The 19,728-nt window shown below is 40.8% G+C and overlaps 1 protein-coding gene across 10 annotated transcripts in view; it reads left to right on the top strand.

Annotated features, from left to right (window-relative positions):
- The window catches only part of plppr2b (phospholipid phosphatase related 2b), a 58,358-nt gene that overhangs the window by 35,245 nt on the left and 3,385 nt on the right, over positions 1 to 19,728 (top strand). For 8 of the 10 annotated variants that reach the window (XM_046046517.1, XM_046046516.1, XM_046046511.1 and 5 more), the window contains 3 exons: positions 1,884 to 2,072; positions 18,467 to 18,587; positions 19,087 to 19,337. In XM_046046517.1, coding sequence (XP_045902473.1) covers positions 1,884 to 2,072; positions 18,467 to 18,587; positions 19,087 to 19,337 — 561 coding nt within the window. The remainder of the gene's footprint in view (positions 1 to 1,883; positions 2,073 to 18,466; positions 18,588 to 19,086; positions 19,338 to 19,728) is intronic. The other 2 variants (XM_046046520.1, XM_046046519.1) reach the window with 1 other exon arrangement.

Raw genomic sequence — 19,728 nt, 5'->3', positions numbered from 1 at the left:
TTCATATTTGACTGATGTTGTTTGATGATTAGCATCACCTGTTTCTTTTCCTACACTTGCAATATTGGTGTTGACGTTTTTTTTTTTGTTTTTTTTTTGCTTTCTGAAGACATTTTGCTTACCTGCATCTTGACAGCTGAGATGTCATGAGAGCCCTCTTGTTCCTTCGTCGTTCCCAAATGAATCAGAGTCACAGACCTTTTTCACAGCAGCATTTTGACCTGTCGAAGCATGAAAAGCAGAGGTGGAACTAATAACAGAAATTATGTCTCCTTACCAGCAATTATTGCAATAGAAGGCACCGATTAATAATGACATTAGTTACACCTGTGTTAGACAACTCAAAATGTCTGCTATGAAAAAGGTTTTTTCACCTTTGCTTCCTGTGATGTTCCACTGCAATGGCTTTTCGGGCCCGTGTCCAGTTTGGGAACCACTGTGTCTGAACAGATTTCTAACCCAAATAACTGACCAAATTATGTGCTTGACTTTTCATTCACCTCCTTGATTGAGGCCTGGCTTTAAGATATTAGCTAGCACCCAATCCGTATGTGTTTTGTCTCTCACCACTGCTTGTTTGTTTAGTTAATGGCTATTATTCATATAGTAATTTACAATAGTTATGTTTTCTTAACTTTCAAATCCTACACATATTGTAACCCATTTAAGGCAAAAGAACAGATTGTTACAAACAGCCACCAAACTGCTGTTTCTTTCCTGCCTCGTGTCCCTAAAGCTATAGACCAGCTCAGCCTGCCAGTAGAGGCTCCTTATGTTTTGCTGCTGATAAATTTGCCCTTCACATACAGTGGCAATTAATGGAGCAAACATTCAGGCTGCAGATTATGATGAGCCTAATCAGCAGCTCGCTGTATTTAAACTCACCTTCCTTTTTTAAGTTGTAGTTTTTGTTTCAGGGCTTTCCCGCAGGGCAAACAAGTATTGCACAAATCTCCAGTTTTCAGTTACAGATTTAGAGATGCTTACTATGTAGCTGAAAATATTTTTTTTTCCTGCAGAGAACTGGTCAAAGAAGTTAGCGTGCTGGAGTATAAATGAGTAATTAGTACTTGTGCATCTGTCTCATCTGTGCAAAAGAGCATGCTTTTCAAATGTTTTCTAAATGTTTCCTCCTCTCTTACAACCTATCTCTCTCTCACACATACACTCTGTTTTGAATTGCCAATATATTTTTATCATAAAATTCTTTAAGTACTTAATATGATATGCGTCATGGCTTGTGCTTTGCATGCAGCAGGTATTTTATATGGCAGAATAGCTGTGTGGTACAATAACAACTGAAGTTATGCAGACAGTCACACACACACACACGTAATTCTTCCTGTCCTACCCTCTGCTCTGCCCAGGGTTTTTCTTCTTGCCGTCTCTCGATTTCTCTACCGCTCTGTTCTTTTTCACCCCATTTGTTTCTCACAAACCTCCCCATCGTTGTTCAGTTATTCTTCTCTTCCCCATACATCGTTATTTTCTTTGATCTGTCTCCATTTGTTTCTGTACCTTCCCACTCTGCATACTGACACGGCTGAAGGGATCTCTCTCTCGCTCTGTATCTCTGTCATTGCTCTTTCTTTCCCCCTCTCTATCTGTCTTTCTTCTTATTTGTCTCCCTCTGTCTCCATCTCTCCCTCCCTCCCTCCCTCCCTCACTATCTCTCCACGCACACTTGATTCATTTTACACATTACGGAAGCATCCATCATTTTGCTGTGAGAAGGAGAAATCTCTCCTTTTTTTAATCCGTTTTTTTTTTATCCGTGACACTATTTTCCACTTCTCTTTTTTCTGGCTTTCTTTTCTTTCCCAAAACCTACACTCTTCTGTGGATCCAACCCTAAAGCTGGAACCAATATGTTTTATTTCCAGCTGGTCATCATGGCAGGGACGGTTCTGTTGGCGTACTACTTTGAGTACACGGACACGTTCCCCGTGCACATCCAGGGCTTCTTCTGTTTTGACAAAGCCTACTCCAAGCCGTACCCAGGACCAGAGGACAACAGCAAGGCGCCGCCAGTCCTCGTCTACTCCCTCGTCACTGCCATCCCCACTGTGACGGTGAGTCTGTGTTGTGAAAAAAAACAACAACGTACTTCTACAGGTGCTCATCATGCACATCTTAAAGGATCAGACATGACAATCATCATATACACATGTAACATACGAGACGCACACACACACGCACATACAGATAGTTCCTCCTCATCTACACGTGGTATTTTCGGATTGAAAGAGGAGAGAGGTGTGTAGGTGTGTATCCTCGTGGTCTTGCTGCTCTGCTTGTGTGGATGCATTCTCTGTCATAACCATGGCAACGTGCACTATATTTGTCCTCCATAGAGCAGTCAGAGATAGCTACAGTGTACAGAGAGTCTGTCCTTATTTCAAGACTGCACGCTACTAAAACAGAATAAAACATCAGCTCTAAATGGCTTCCCATATTTGTGCACAAGAGGAGGCACAGATTCGTTATTTTCACCAGACCTTCTTCATCCAACACTTAAAAATGCACATTGAAGCACCTTTAATAATTAAACATCCTTACAGGATTACAATTTGTAGGTCATGAATTCTTGGCAGTGTGCACATTCATGCAGTGAATCAAAAACAAATATCCAACTGCTTTATTTTTGCCATTCATTGTAGTAACTCATGGTACTGGCACTAAATCCATTTAAAATGAATATTGTAAGGCACAGTTATTGTTGTTATTAGTCTAGAATATACTGAAATCCATTACAGCGGCCATACTTTCTTGTCAGTACAGTGGGATATTGTTAATAATGAAACGTAGCTTCACATCTTCATCAAAGCTCTGTCTCCATGACCGTCTGTCTTGTCCTCTGGGCCTTGTCTCTTTGATGTCCTACAGTTAAGTGGCATTATGACATGGCTGCCTCTGAGCTACATATTAAGGCAGCGCGCACGCACACACACACACACACACACACACACACACACACACACACACAAAGTACATACATACATAAACACAAGCAGAGGTAAATAATCACACTCATAGATGTGTTTGAGGGTATTATTCTGAGGCTTGTCTATTAATTTAGCAAATAGCTAACTGTGTGTGTTTGTTTGGAGCCTAACGTGCACTGGAATGGATGGAAGCTGCAGACACCAAAGTATGTGAGCCGTGCAGAGTGGGAGCGGAGTGGCGTGATTTTGCCTGGAGTGTGAAGCGGCTTTTTTGAAAGTCAGAGCATCTGTGTTCTCTCTCGCTCTAAGATACCGCTCCATCCCACGAGTCTCTGTTCAGATACAAGGGAAAAAAGAAGACATTCATCTCACTATTTTTCAAAATTTTGACTCAGACTTTTAGCCACAAACGGAAAATGAACAAGTTCCTCCACTGACAGTACAGACGCTTGCTGTAACAACATATACCGACTCTGTGTGTATGGATTGTGTCTGTGTGTGACAGCTCCAACTGACTGTTAAACTTAACCAGAAACTCCACAGGTTTTCTCTTACTTTTACTCCAGACCCTCTCTCTTTTTGCTGCTGTCACTTTGTATAATGATGGGAGCCATACAACTCAAGTTCAAGTCAACTCAACAAGTTTCTTGCTCAAGTTTAACATTTAACAGTACAGTACTCCAGATATTTAGTGTTGGTACTTCCATATAATGGGGAACAGGTTATAAAAACAATCATGTTACCTCATGTTGCTGCCCCTGCTTATAAGTTTACCACATATACAGTAGAGCACACTGTAGAGTTAGAGCTTTAATTCCAGGCCATTGAAGTCTGCTCAAATGAGGGTCGTTGACCACAAAGTGACAAGTTAACTTCTTAACGTACCGCCCGCGGGCCGTAAGGCTGTGGTGGCAGCCTTTGGTATTTGCACACAACTGCTATGTTTAAGTTCATACTCACATTACCTTTACTCATTTAGCAGACGCTTTTATCCAAAGTGACTTACATTTGAGGAACAACATACAATCATCAACAGAGTATCAAATACAGCACGAGATTTATAGGATTTTTACATATTAATAAAAGCAGCAATAAATACTAGTAAGCGCTAATGGCACATATCGCATTAATGTGGTAAATACTTAGGGAAAGAAGTTAGAGTTAACAAAGTGAAATCAATACATGATAATTGTAGGGGATAGAAGAAGAGGGCAGGAAGTGCATGTTAGATGTTAGGAGTTAGAGGTGTTATAAGAGGAAGTGTTCTCGGAAGAGATGAGTTTTCAAGAGCTTCTTGAAGTTAGAGAGGGACGCTTCTGCTCTGATGGCGTGTGGTAGCTCGTTACACCATCGTGGTGTCACAGATGCAAACAGCCGGGACTGGGATTGCTTTGTGTGAAGGGATGGCAGAGCCAGGTGGCGTTTGTTGGAGGAGCATAGTGGCCGAGAAGGAACGTAAACTTGTATTATAGAGTTAAGGTAGATGGGTGCAGACCCAGTAGTCACTCTGTATGCAAGCATTAGTGACTTGAATCTGATTCCCGAGGCCATGGGTAGCCAGTGGGGGTCACACAGCAATGGAGTGACATGAGTCCTTTTGGGCTGATCAAAAACCAGACGCACTGCTGCGTTCTGAACCATTTGTAAGGGTTTCACCACACAAGCTGTAAGACCCGCTAGGAGGGCATTGCAATAGTCGAGGCGAGAGACAACCATGGCCCATACCAGAAGCTGGGTGGCATATTGATTGAGGTAGGGCCTGATTTTTCTGATGTTTTATAGAGCACAGCGGCACAACCGAGAGACAGCAGCAACATGGTCTGAAAAGGACAGCTGGTCATCAATCATGACACCTAAGTTTCTCACCACCCTGGTTGGAGTGATGGTAAAGGAGTCAATTTGTAGTTTGATGTTATGGTGGATAGGTTGCTTGGCTGGAATGACCAAGAGTTCAGTCTTAGAGAGGTTTAGCTGAAGGTGGCAAGCCTTCATCCATGCAGATATGTCCAAGAGACAGTCTGTGTTCCGCGGTGAGCCGGTGGGGTCGTCTGATGGGAAGGACCAGTAGAGTTGTGTATCGTCTGCGTAGCAGTGGTAAGGGAAGCTGTGCGAGCGAATGATCGGCCCCAGTGAGGTGGTGTAGATTGAGAAGAGAAGGAGTCCTAGCACTGAGCCTTGGGGCACCCCTGTGGAGAGGCAGTGGGAGGAGGATAATTGTCCTTGCCACAAAACATTGTAGGAAGAGAGGTAGGATTCGAACTAGAGGAGTGCTTTACCCGAGATGCCCATTGCTGAGAGTGCAGATAGGGGGATCCTGTGATTGACTGTGTCAAAGGCAGCTGATAGGTCAAGCAGGATAAGGACCGAGGATTGGGCTGCGGCTTTAGCTGACCTTAGCGCTTCTGTTACAGACAAAAGAGCCGTTTTTGTAGAGTGGCCACTCTTAAAACCAGACTGATATGGATCTAGGAGGTCATTCCGTGAGAGGAATTGTGAGACCTGTTTGAAGACTGCCCGTTCGATAGTTTTGGATAAAAATGGTAGAATAGAAACACATGATACACCGTTGGAAAGCTAAAATCCTTGGTGGAAATGCAATGCAAACCATTTCAATATACAATCACAGCAGCAGGTACAATCAGTGCCTCTGTCAGACCACCGAATGCAATCAAATTTGACGTGATTTATTTAAGAAGCCTCATAGTAACCCACTGATCGATTATATTCCGACAAGAACGGTTTTGTTACATTGTCAAAGGTCCAGACAATTCAATGAAGTAAAAGCAAAACAACCAAGCGGCGGTGCTTACCCTTAGAAAAACCTGTGTAAAATATTCATTTTCTGTGGCATTGCTATAAAATAAGCTAATAAGTCAATGCAAAAACAATGCAGGATTTAAAATACTTATTAAAAAATTGGTTTTGCAAATGTTTTATGAGGAAGGGAAATTATTCTACACATTTGTTAAAGGATACACTCAGCGTATGTTGGTGAGCAACAATGACTATAAACACAACTTTCACAGGGCAACTTTAAATATCATTAGGGATTCAGTATTTTATTTTTATTTTATGCATTTATTGTGTGAGTGTTGTTCTCGACCTTGGGAACACATACAGTATCTCCGTTATATTTTCTACATTATATTTTTATGACCACCTGTTAACACATGACTGAAGTCCGGTACTGAGATAATTAGAATTACACCTGGGCAAGTTTTTTATTTTCTGAAGATGGCCACAGGATACAGTCTAAAACTCCATGAATAGCAAAGTAAGTGGGCGTTTAGAATATTTAAAACAAACATTTTTTGTGGTTTCATGCTTTGGCACATCAAGTCCTTCATACATGGAGAGTGGAACAGCTACCCCAGTATGACCCCACCCCTCTGAACTCATGCTACGCTACTCCCATCCGGAGGCATATACGAATCTGTGATCTGTAAAACAACAGCTTCATGCCCTCTGCCATCACTGCCTTTAGCAAACTAGTAAATAACACTCAAGTTGACCTATGTGCTTGTGACTGTACTCTGTTCCCTTTGTCTATGTTGTGTCATTGTTGTTTGTGTTAGTTCACTATTCCTGAATTGTTCTTATGTGTGGACAAACTGTGGAAACAAATTTCCTCTAATGGAGGACAATACATTTTATTTAGGTTTTCATATAACGGTGCTCTTTAAAAGCTGCTGTGCAGGTTAAAACCAAATCCATCGTGCTTCTTGAGCCTGATCAAAGGTCTGACTTGAAAGTGACTGCTGAAAAGCAGCAGTGGTCTCTCAGGGCTGTCATATCAAACTGAACCTGTAAGATTTGAACAACACACACACCAGACCACATTTGAATACTGATGTGGTTACTCTACTAGAATTAGAAAAGAATACTGTGTGTGCGAGGCAGAGAGAGAGGAAGTGAGGATGAGTGAAATAGAGGCACTTTTGTGGTACTTTGCAAATATGCTGTGAGTTTCAGTGCATCAGTGAAGGTAAGTGTGTGGGTGGATGACGGCGCACATATTCTCTCTGCCCCTGAAAATGTTTTTTGCATGTGCAGGTAGGAGTCATACAGTGTGTGCGTGTTATCTGACTAGTACTGGGATCTGAGAACTAGTAAGAGTGGCTATAGGCGATGTCTATGTCTCTCCACAACTGCATCTAATTTTGCTAAATTCACACACATACATACACATGCACATGCATACAGTGCATAGCCTAAAAACAATACAGTAACAGCACAGGTGACATTTCAGCACTCATGCCTATTATCCCGCCAAGCTAGCTGAAAGAGTGGGGTAAACTGCTGTTTGAACCATTGACTGATTATTTGTGTGTGTGTATATGAGGATGTCTTTTGTGTAAGGGAGACCGTATGCTGATTGCACAATACAACCCACCCATCAGTCGATACAGTTAAGCTGTGACCAATCATAGGATCAAATAGTAATCGAATGCTTAAGATGCTTGGTGCACAGTGTGAGCCTTCACAGCACGTGGAGAGACTATAACACACACGCTTGTAAGCTCAGGCAAAAGGCCATGAATGAATTAAGCTTTGAATGTAGAAGTTTTTCTCCACCTTTTTTTATGTGGGTCAGAAGCATAATGCTAAATACTTTTGCCCTGGAGAGCTCCTCTCTAATGCTGCTAAATATAAGCCTCTCAAACAGGACGGGAAGGCAAAGTGAGGGCGCTCTTTGAGAGGAGAGACAGCGAGAGTTCAATATGCCGTAAACACTACACAATGGGAGGAGGAAGAGAGAGAGTGAGGAATACAAGAAACAAAGAAAGAAAAAAGAAAAGAAAAGAAAGAAAAATTAAAAACGAAGACATAGAGCCACTAAATGATGACGAGTGAAGTAGAGGAAAGAGGGAAGAAGAGAGTTCGCCCGATGCCATTCAGTGGTGGCTCACTGTTCTGAGTTTGTTTGCTGCTGTCTGTTAAACCTTGGGAAGAGCCTTCATGCATAATGTAGCTCCATGTGACAGAAAGATGGGGATTAGGACGAACCATGTAGGCAGTCCATATCATCCAGTCATGCCAGAGTTTATTAAGTGGGAGCTCTTGAAATGCAAAAAAATGCATTGTGCTGTTGTTGCCGTCATATCTTCAAAAACAGATGCCGGATGTAGTCAGTGCCTTTTTGCGTTTGGACGTTTTGTTAGTCTGATTGCGGTCCAACCTCAGTGCGACAATAGTCAGAGTGGAAGAGAGAGACTGGTAAAAGTAAAGCAGAAGCAGATTTAAATAAATGCAGGATGCTAAAGGAAGGCGATTCTCTTTGCCTTCCAGAGGTCAATATGAGCTACCCAAAAACATGCCTGGATCTGTGGTTCATCTTTTGCCTGTAGATTACGGGTCACAGATGTCATGGAGTCTTTTTGCAGTATTGCTAGAGCTGCCACAATGGAGTTAGCCTGCAGAAAAAAGAGATCTAAGACATTAACAAAAAACCTCAGGATTTTCATGGGAAGAGTGACGTTGCTTGGGACCAAATTTCATGCTGTCATGTTGGTGGAAATCCCTGAAGAAGAGACTGAGATACCAGCTTCTCCACTAACAATAGCTTTGATTAGCCAGAAAGCAAAAAGTTACAAAAACATGTTGAAGGACTGAATGTGTTGCTCTTTCAGTACCATCACTGTTTCTTTTGCTCTTTCTACTTTCCTGCACCCGCGTGCACACACACACACACACACACACACACACACACACACACACACACACACACACACACACACACACACACACAGACACCTCGTTCTGGGGGTGGCTGCATTTTGGGCGGAAAAAACGGTAACACCAAAAAGTAACTTAACTCAAAATCACAAATGATTGACAGTTGCAGTCTAAATACCAGGTCACACTAAATGTATTCATCTAATTTCATTTGTGCATCCTCATGAAATGGATGGTGCTGAAGCTTGGTGACGTAGTGACTAGTTGCAGGTGGTGCAGTGACAACCATTGGTTGTAGTTAGTTTCATTTGTTGCAAAATGGATACAAAGAACACCCTTTTGCTTCTCATTCGGCAGAGCAGGGTTATGTAAAATGTTATTGTGTGACACACCTGATATGATAGCTACCTCCGTTATGGACACTCTCTGTTTCCCCAAAGATCAACACGAATTCTATAGGTCACAGGTGGTGTGAATTCAGATGTCAAGTTCACCAAACTCCCCCTTTATATCAATTCAAATTTGGCTGTTTATTTGAGCTGTAACTGTGTTGTCACCGAGCCCTAAGACTAACCAAGGTACGACAAGGCTACCCTTCCAGCAGACTGATTTCTTGCAACATGCAGCAATATCACAAAATCCAATCTTCTTGATTAGATCACAGAAATAAATGGAAATGTCAAATCTAACTGTAGCCAGCAACACTTTTTTTCTCGCTCTCTCTCTCGTTCTGTAATAAACACTTGGATGTGGAAATTGGTTTCCTTTTCTACTCCTTGAATATGTGTCTACCTCCAACACATATTCAAATGGTGGGAGGCTGGAGGTGAGGCCTGCTTACAGCAAAGTTCCCCTCTATTAAGATGGCTCCCTGACTGCTTCGTTGTTATGTTAATGTTTATCAAATTATGTTGTTCAGAAAATCTGGTCTTTTCCTGTTCTCATTTTTTGCTTTTCTCTATTCTATATTTATTCTATTGTCATTGTAATCAGTTGTCATCTTTGACAAGCATACCAAAAGAACACACACACACACACACACACACACACACACACACACACACACACACACACACACACACACAAACTTGCACACGTGCTGTAAAGTAAAGCTGAAGCAAGCATCTTCATAGATCGTAAATCAGGAGAATTCATGCAGTTCATTTGTGCAATCATCCTTTTCGTCTGACATTTTCAAGTTGATTGCAGTTGTCATCGGTCTTGTATTTCATTACACATGCTGGGGAAGTGTGTGTACACACACACACACACACACACACACACACACACACACACACACACACACACACACACATACACATACACATACACATACACATATATATATATATATATATATATATATATATAAGCACACACAGTCCAATGCCCATATTCAAATTGGCCAGAAGTTTGCATACTGTTAAGCTTCAGGACAATCGTTCATGAATAATGGAATCACATATGACAGACAGAAGAGGATTGGGAAGAGCCATCAAGCGGGAGAAAAGATTTGGGTGTAGCTCTGTCCCACACAATGGATTGTGAGGCGATCAGTTCCCTTCATGAGGACGAAGCCACATATTTGGCTGAACTGATTTTGGTGCTGATATGAAATGTGTATGAATTTACCAGTAGTGACAATGCAGTTCGGTACATTACTGTGTAGCAGTGTTCACATGTGTATGTATGATGAATAAAAAAAACAGACAATATCTTGCAACACATGACATCATGCTTGTCCACCTGTCACAGTTTATGGCTATTTTTGCTTTATTTGTGAACATGAGCATAGCAGAAAGTGAGCAAAAATAATGAAACTATCAGGTGTTAAGTTTTTTGTTTTTAGTAACTGATTCTCAAAGTACAATTCTGCTGTTTTGTGATTGCTGCAATTGGTGTATTATCATTATAAGCCCATTTAATACCCATCCTAACAAAAGTCCCGTATTTGATTGCATATTCTGTTTTGCCATTGACCATCACCATCGGTCTGTCCATCCATGTCTATCTTCTTTTGTCTGCGTGTTTGTATGTCCAAAAGAGAGAAGTCATAGACAGAAAGAAAGACAGATGGATCAGTACGTCAGCAGTTGTGCTTATGTGACAGAGCAGTGACAAAAGGCCAGGGATAATAAGGGATAATCATGGCTTTATCCTGTCTCTGCCAGTCATACTGGGTAGGGGATTGAGAGATGAAGACAGCACGCCATGTAGCCCCATGTGGATACGCCTGACCAGCTATCCGCTCCCACTGCGATAGCCTGTAAGACATGCTCAAACCCATAGATGAGAACCCTAATCCAGCAATACACTCACACTCTATCTCTGGTAGATTAGCTGCAAGGTCTCTTCCCACACAGATCCATGAACCCTCTGTTTCTTCTAGAGGGGAGGCAGATGAGGAGGTAGGGAGAGAGAGAGATGAAGAGTAAGCAGGATAAGGGCAGAGCAGGAGAGACTCGAGGAAAAAGAGCAAAATGCACAGACAAGAAAAAGCAGGAAAGTGGGGAGAAGAGAAGACAAACAGGGTCATACCATTACCATTAAAACCTTCCTGAGTACAAACAGGGTTTGAACTGTGTGAGAGAGAGGGAGAGAGCGAGCAAGACAGAGCCAAAAAATATTTGAATCAGGCAAGAACAAAAGACAAATAAACAGAAAGGGGAAGAAAAGGGGAGATTTTTCAGGTATCCTAGTTTCTCCTCCACACAGACCTGGGAAAGCTGCCCGGCCATGAACAAAACACAGAATAAAAGCAGGGTAAGACAGAGCGAAGGAGATGGATGGAGAGAGTGTGGGTGATGATGAAGCTGAAGCAGCTAAATTGTCATGGTTACCATCGCTGGTGTGTGAAAAGGCTGTGTGTGTGTTTGTGTGTGTGTGTTTAAAGTAGAGCACTGTGCTTTCAATGTCAACAAATGTCATGTGATATTTGCAGAAGCTTTATGTAGACTTGGTGTAATCCTCATGAAGGTTTTTGCTTTTCTTTTCACAATAACTACCGAAGAGCTCCTCTCAGTCAGCATTACATCATTTTTTGAAGGTGCGTAAGCGTAGAGGATTTCCACTGGAACGCACATTACATATCCATTAACACACAGATTAGGAATTTAACACTGCAGCAGCTATGATTCACTATGTAGTAATTCATGGTGTAAATGCGTAGCTAAATTTAACGTTTTCTCCTGGATCGCTCACAATATGCCGAAGGTGTTAATGATAAATGTAAAATCCCAAACACATCTGTAACAAATGCACTGATAGACCAGCGTACATTTCCACGCTCCCCCTTAAGCTTAAGTCGCTTTTTATATGTTGTGACGTCAAACCGGCCTTCAATGCTGCATCACTTCTTCCTGTTCTGATTGCTTTTAGTATTACTCATAGTACACGGTGTGTGTGTGTGTGTGTGTGTGTGTGTGTGTGTGTGTTATACTGTTGTAAGACAGAGTGGATCTCTGTGTTTTAAATGCATGTAACTAAGACACATACTTTCTCAACAAAGGAGGCCATGTGATCTCTGCTCTCTGAGACAAGAGAAGACGGTTAGTGTCAGTCATTCTCAATCTCCCTCTTCATCAGCTTTTTTCTTGTTCTATTTTTTCTCATTTCCATCAACTCCTCCATTTTGTCTTACTCTCTCCCCCCCTATTTTCTGTTCTCCATCGCCTATCTATCTTCTCATTTGCTGTACCCATCCCTTTCGCTTTCTTCAGGTGTTTACACACAAACGTCTGCCTGTGTTTTAATCCCTCCTCTGACTTGAGATCTCTCTTTATCTCTCTAACTAACCAAGGATGAAATAAATGTGGCCTCAAAGAACATAGCAATTGCCTCCAGAACACAGTCAACATCTGCTCAAAACTAATTGGCTGCCAAGTGATTTTTACCTTTTTCTAGTAGGTATGTCCAGTAGAGTAGAAAACTTTACCTTCCACAAAGAGAAATTACAGTTTGAAAGTTAGCGTTGAATCCATCGGCAGGTCACACATACCTGCCTTGTGCCCTTAGATGTTAAGAAAACACATTCCTCTGGCTACCTCTGTACCATTACAGCGGCTTGTCTTGCATGTCATCAAACTGAACCATCTTGAAACTGGATACTCTTTATAAATTAATAAAAAAAAGCCTTACTCAGAGTGAAGTGTCCTCATGCCAGCCAGGATCTTTCAGCATTGACTGTTCAGGGTTTAAGTATAGTTTGTGTTTTTATTAAGGAATTCAAACAGACCTGAACCATTTAGAGTTTGTAACTATTTTCTAAAAAGCTCTGAGAGACTTGCTGCTGCCACTATTGTTAGTTGTTTGCTGCTTTAATTCCCGTTTCCAGCATTAAAACTGACACAGTATTTCAATAAAATGAGTTTAGATGAGGGGAGAGAAGCACTGGAGGGATACAAAATAATCTCCCACACTGCCAGCCATGTTGTCAATGACTCCACACTGGTATTAAGGAAGTATATAGACAGAACTAAACAACGCATTACATTTATTCAGTCATTAACATGTGGCTGCTATGGTGTCTTTTTGGTTGAATATTTCATAACCCGTGAATGCATGTGTTGCCTCAAAAATACCCTTTAGATTGACTCTGATGAAAAGCAGCCCTGAAAGACGTGGTTTGATGATACACTGAGGGATGGCAGCAGACACCTCAGCTTCAGTAGGAGGGGGTATTTTTCTGTGGGCTCAATGCTGGCACACTGACAGTCCCCATCTGTACTACTCTGAACCCCAAAAAATCCACTGAACCTCAAAAATACACTCCAATTACCCCACCGTCCTCCCCTCCATTAGAGGCAGACTTAATGCAGTGGAAAATCTGTGGTTTGTATTTCAGGCTTGCTGAATGTTGGCCCATCTCATCTTCTTCCTCGCAATTGTGGCCAGTCTCCCAGTCAATCCTCTTAACTCTTAATAATTTTCCTTCCTTTCCCCACACATATACACAAACTTATATACACACACAAACACATTATTTATTTACCGTCTTCTTACCTTTTTTCATAAATTTTCTGTCACACACAGTGCATGTGAGCCTTTGTATGTCAGAACCTTATTTTCTTTGTGGTTCAAGTGTCAAATTCTTAAGTGGTATTGAATTAGCGTAATTTCTTCTTTCTGCTTTTTGTTTTGAGGTGTATGTGTGTCCTTGTGATTGTATATTTGTTATTGCTTAAAAACAATGACATCTATGGATTGCAGATTCACTATGATCAATCAGTGTCTCAGTGTCCTACATTTTCATAGATTACACTACAGTTCTTTCTCTCAATTACGCAGAATAAAAGAGGGGATAGTATTGACACTATTTTTTTCAAACAAAATAAGTTGCTAGGGGGTAGGTTTAGGAGATTTTTCCACATTTTAATACAATACTTTAAAGGCTGAGCCAGTGGTATTAATACTTACAGTGTACTTTTCTCCTAAGCTATGGACAGGTTATCAGAACTTGCCGTCTCACAGCCAGAGCTTTGCTGTTGCTGAAATCCAAACTGAGCAGGAAGAGTGAACCAAATACGAACCAAAAACAGTAACCAATAACAAAATTAATTCAAGTCATTAATTTTGCAAAAAACAAGAATGTGTGAACTTCCAGTCCAGCCTTCCTTCTTTCTGTTGACTTTGATATCAAATTAGCCACAGAGCAGATGTTTTTGATGTGTATGTGACAAATAAAGTACCTTTAGACCTTTAAATATCTGCAAGCACTGAGCGAGAATTTAGTAAAAGACCGACAAATTGTAGTTTTTGTGTATTTTTTACATTAATATTGATGACTGTACTGAGCCTTGTGAATCAGAAGCTGGTGGATAAAACCAAGGTTTCAAAGTCTTGTTCTATCAATGCATTTAATATTTCTTTCTATTACAAGTCTTTTATTCTGATTAAAGTGGATGCTCAGTGAAGCACCAGGTAGGAACCTTTCAGTGAGATCAGCATGAAAAGGGATTATTGACACTAAGATAGTTTTGAAAATATGGCTGTGGGAGAAATGTAGCACATAACAACTCAGTGGGAGCCTGTCACCAGTGAATGTCACCAGTCACCAGTGAATAGTAGAAAAAAGTAACCGGGCGAATGATAAAGGAGTGGACATGACAACTGCTTCCCTAATGGGGATGTAGACTTCATTCTCCATCACAGTGAGGGAACATACCAGAGAAAATAACAAGACTGTTCAGTGTCCAATGTGATTATCTGTAGCTGTTGGTCTATAGGTTACAATACAATCTCTAAAGCAATGACCATCACGGTTCTCACAACAGAAATGAATAATTCATGAATACGTAAACCCTCAAACGCATTTTTCAACAAGCTTCAAGCTTCTATATTATGAACCAACATGCAGACATCACTAACATCTCTCCCCCTCTGTTCTTATATACCCTTCAGTCTCTCTGAATTTGATTCCTTTGGTTTGATGTTGCCTTTAAGGAATCATCAAGAAACTGGGGCTCCATGCTGTTGAATCCAAATATGGTGTGAAAAGTATGAAAGTCAGCCCATTCTTGAAATATTTCTTTTTGTCAACCTGATAATATAGTAAAAAACATGTAGAGATGGGGCAAGAACTCACTTTTCCAAAGAGTTAATTTCTGATCCCTGGTCTGCAATGAGTACTATTGTTTACCTCTGTATGGTGTTTAAAGAAAACAGCATGTTGACTTACCATAGACATCAATTGGCGAGTGGGTTATTTAAAGATATTTCATATTTTACCAGTAAAATATAAAATAATAAGCTTCTTTCAACATTCACATCTAATTTATTGTAAGAAATAACTAGAATGAATCAGGTATTGCCAGATTTTACAAACATTTGTTGGTATTTCACAGAGATCAAGATAAAACTGTTTAGTTGCTAAACTCAAAAAAGTGGCTCTAGTCTAAAGACAAACTTAACAATTGATTGCTATTAATTCCCTTTCTTTTATTTTTCAACATCGCTACTTTTATATTTGTCCATTGTGTATGTATGTACATGTGCTTCAGCCATTTAGTACTTGTGTGTGCTTAGTAGGTCTGTGGCTTCATAAAGCCGTGTTGTCTACACATCCATCTGCCCTGCAGAAATGTCTTCCTTTTTGAGGTTATGCTTGTCGCTAAAATACTTTTATTGCATTGACAGCTGTTGAAGCCAGTTTGGCAAGTTAAGAATCAGCCTTTGATAGTTTTAATTATGTTGCAATCAACCTCTTTTCTTTAATCCTTAATCTCAGTTTCATGGTGATTAATTGCCAACAACACCATTTAGAAGTCTCTTATGCCTTCTGCCCCTTTGGCTGACTATAATCAGTGGCTGCTGTCTCCTCCGCTCTACTTCTTCCTCCTCTTCTCCCCCCAAACACACTTCGTAAGAGCATTTCCCAAATACACAGCAACAGTTTATTCCGAACACTGTTGCCGGAGTGTTAACATGAGCCAAGATGAGTCTACATAGTATTATGTTAGTGAAACACAGCAATGTTACTTTTGTCATGGTTTTTGTGGTCTTGTTCCCCGAGTGCACAATCACCTCACTGCATATGTTCTGGCACAACTGACAGATGTTCAGATTCACGCACCTAAATCTAGTTCAAAGAAATGAGGGAAGACTGCTTTTGTTTCATGCAGCCCAAAGCTCTGAAACAGCCTCTCTGAAAATCCAAGGGATATGGAAACCGAGTGTTTCAAGACCATATATACTTACTGGGACAATTATGACTATTCTTTCACAGTATCTGCTGTACAGTATATATTAGGCCATCACATACTAAGTAAGCATCTCTGTTTCCATAGCATAACAGGGTCAGGTACTGATAGGTGTTACCTCACTCTCTATAGGAGGCGTTACAAAAGAGGATGAATGCAGGACTAGGCTGTGCCTTTCAGGTTCCAAACAATAAACTGGATCATCTATGTACTATTATATTATTGTGCATTTTGGGGGCTGTAGAACAACTGTCAAATTAAACAGATTTTTTGTTTAGCATCAGTGCCAACATACAGTTCCAGACCCAAACATTAAAAAAAATGAACACTGCTTTTACCATGTAACAATGAAATACATTCAAACCTGATACCTATTCATGTAGTTATTTTTAAGGCTTTCAGTTGCACCACTGGTGGGAGTATGGAGTCATTTTCATCATGGGCAGTGGGTGATGTGATTTTGGAGCAGCCTGGAGGTAAAAATGTGCTTCATATCCACCTGTCTAAACTTTGGCGCCCACCAGCTCTGCCAAAGTGCCTGCAGCAAGGTACCGAACCTCTACCAGCTCCAGGGATGATGATATATGGCTGACCTTACACACAAACCTCCCTGTAGAAATTAATAAAGTGTAGTCAAACATGTGTGTGTGCCTGGTGAGGAGAATATTCTAGCTGGCCCTTACATGAGATTTTCTGAAGAACTTAAGGCAAACGTATGATCATGTTCATGTACAGTAACACTTTTGTATAAATCTCTATAGTTTGTTTTTCTTTGAAGCGTTTGTTGAGTTTTAGAAGTGTTATCCTGTTTGATTTTAATTCAATTACAAACAATCTCACCTTGAAGCTGTGGTAGTAGAATAATAAGAATAGTAGTAATTGCTGAGCTTATAGGATATGATGTTTAAACAGGTTCACAAGTTGTCTGTTTTTCTTTATTTGTGAAGCCCACTGCCATCCCCTTCAAATGGTCAACAATGTCATGTGATTGGCTGCTGACATTAACCTTGGCAGGTGAGGTTTTACTGTGAATGCATGAAAGAACTAAAAAATCAGTGTGCAAGATTGTTTGGTTCTTTCACAGTCCAGTAAGTGTTACTGTGAATTTATGAAAATGTTTTGAAGGTGAGCAGGGCTCTGGAAAAAGAACCACTCAGCCATCATATCTCGAAATGACGTCTTGAGTAACCCAGAACCCCCCTTTCCCCAACACACATGACCTCAGGGCTGCAAAGCTTTGCAGCACTCTCCAAAGACATCATTTATGTTGACACACAGGCCCCACAACTATATAACATCAGTGCTATAGTGGAAACCTCAGCCTTCATCTGTCACACCAAGCACAGTGAGCTTTGGTGCATTAGCATCGTCCCACGCTCTTGGTTCTGGGTCATGCATATTGTATGAGCTTGTAACCTACATCTATCCATGCTTCTGTCAGCTGGGGTCCCATGATCATACAGGTTCAGTACGCAGGGCGTAATAGTCCAATCAATCTTTTCTCCTGTCAAAAGAGATCAATGTTCTGATGATTTGACATGTGTTTCAAACTGCTTAAACTGCCTCTTACATGGCTGCAGATGCTTGAGATGTGTTTTTTTTTTTATTGGGCGTTTAAAATGTGTTAACAGTAAAAATATAATGAAGGTTTTATTACGGAGTGATCAGAGTGGGGTAAAACATTAGCTAATGCATTTCACTATTTCGTAAATATAGTATAAGATGTGTTATCTTATTTGGCAAATCCAGTCCTCATTTTTGAGGTTATTAGCCTGACATTATCAACCAAAGTATAGTCATGGTTTTATGGAGCTGCAGTAAATCAGTACAGAAAAAAGATAACGGGAGAAATAGAAGTTCTATGAGACATTGAGGTTGACAAACTCCCACTGATGAGAGTGAATGGGAGGTGTTAATGTTGAGATTTACTAAAGCAGCATAAAATCAGCCAAATTGTGAGGGGAAATATAAAGCAGGCTGGCCAAGGAAAAATGTAAGTGCTGCAAGGCTGAGGGAGGAACACTCATGAATAGTTTTGCTGTGCACCATATTTAACTGACAAAATATTCAGTGAAGCTGATCAGTACTTTACCAAAAAGTTTTTGCTTTCTGTTTTTGTTCTGTTTGTGGTTTCTCTTTCTGTCCCAGATTCTGATCGGGGAAGTGACCAGTTTCTTTGTGAAGACAGAGGGAGCTCAGGAGAAGACCATAGTGACCGCTGACTGCTGCTATTTCAACCCTCTCCTCCGTAGGATCGTACGTTTTCTGGGTCAGTTATAGTCCTAAAGATTAGGGGTAGCTTTGACTAAAAAGAGCCTCTGTACTCTGGGACCAAGGCTCATTAAGACCACTACTCCTGTCATAAGAACAGAAAGAGCCCTTATTCTTAGTTTAGGTCTCCTGTGGACTCCTTTCGCTTGCCTGTCTCTTCGTGTCCTCTTCTGTTGATGTTCTGTGATCTTTTCCATCACCTATATATCACCTATAAAGACCATCACCTGTAGCCTGTATTTATGTAAGTCTAAAGATAAGTCTTTATCTAAATCTTTTAAAGTGATTGTCCATAGATATAAAGCATAAAAGCTATGGCTAAAGCCATAAAGGCTATGCCTGTTTGGCCCTTCCCTCCCACACAGATAATAGTCAGCTTGACCGTTTGATTCCCATTTAAGTGGTTGTTTCTGACTCTTACCAGTCTTATTGATTCAGTTATTTTTAATTTACATATGCATCCCTCTCTTTCACTTTGCCCCCTCTTTTTCACACAGGTGTCTACTCCTTTGGCCTCTTCACAACCACCATCTTTGCCAACGCAGGTCAAGTGGTGACAGGAAACCAGACGCCTCATTTCCTGTCTGCCTGCAAGCCAAACTACACAGCTCTGGGCTGCCAGTCTCCGCTGCAGTACATCACAGAGCGCAGAGCCTGCACAGGAAACCCTTACCTGGTGGCATCTGCCCGCAAATCCTTCCCCTCCAAAGACGCAGCACTCAGCTTTTATTCAGCCATTTACACAGTGGTAGGGAACTTTTTGGGGGCAATGAGTGAAGGGAGACACACCAGGGTAATTGTGGGATATGATTATTGTGTGTAATGATGATGCAAAAGACATACTTTTGCTTTGATAAAGGTTTACTAGAGCAGAAGGAAAATAAGTCAGAATAAAAGTTTTAGCAATACTTTATAATAAGGAACCTTTTGTAATTGTTATTTAAAAATCAAAGCACAACACCATGACAGCCCAAGTTTTTCTTAATGATGCTGTATAATTAATCTATAAAACATCATTATATAAATTATTAATTTACCATTAATAAAGCTATAAGTTACAAGTTAACAAATTATTGGCCCTTTGTAAAGGTGACCTTATTAGGTAGTGGGGGGGGGGGGGGGGGAGAGGGGGAGGGAGA

Source organism: Micropterus dolomieu, linkage group LG04 (genome assembly GCF_021292245.1).
Source record: "Micropterus dolomieu isolate WLL.071019.BEF.003 ecotype Adirondacks linkage group LG04, ASM2129224v1, whole genome shotgun sequence".
In the NCBI taxonomy this organism is placed as follows: domain Eukaryota; kingdom Metazoa; phylum Chordata; class Actinopteri; order Centrarchiformes; family Centrarchidae; genus Micropterus; species Micropterus dolomieu.
The sequence above is the reverse complement of the archived record's forward strand: the minus strand, read 5'-3'. Positions and strand labels throughout refer to the sequence as shown.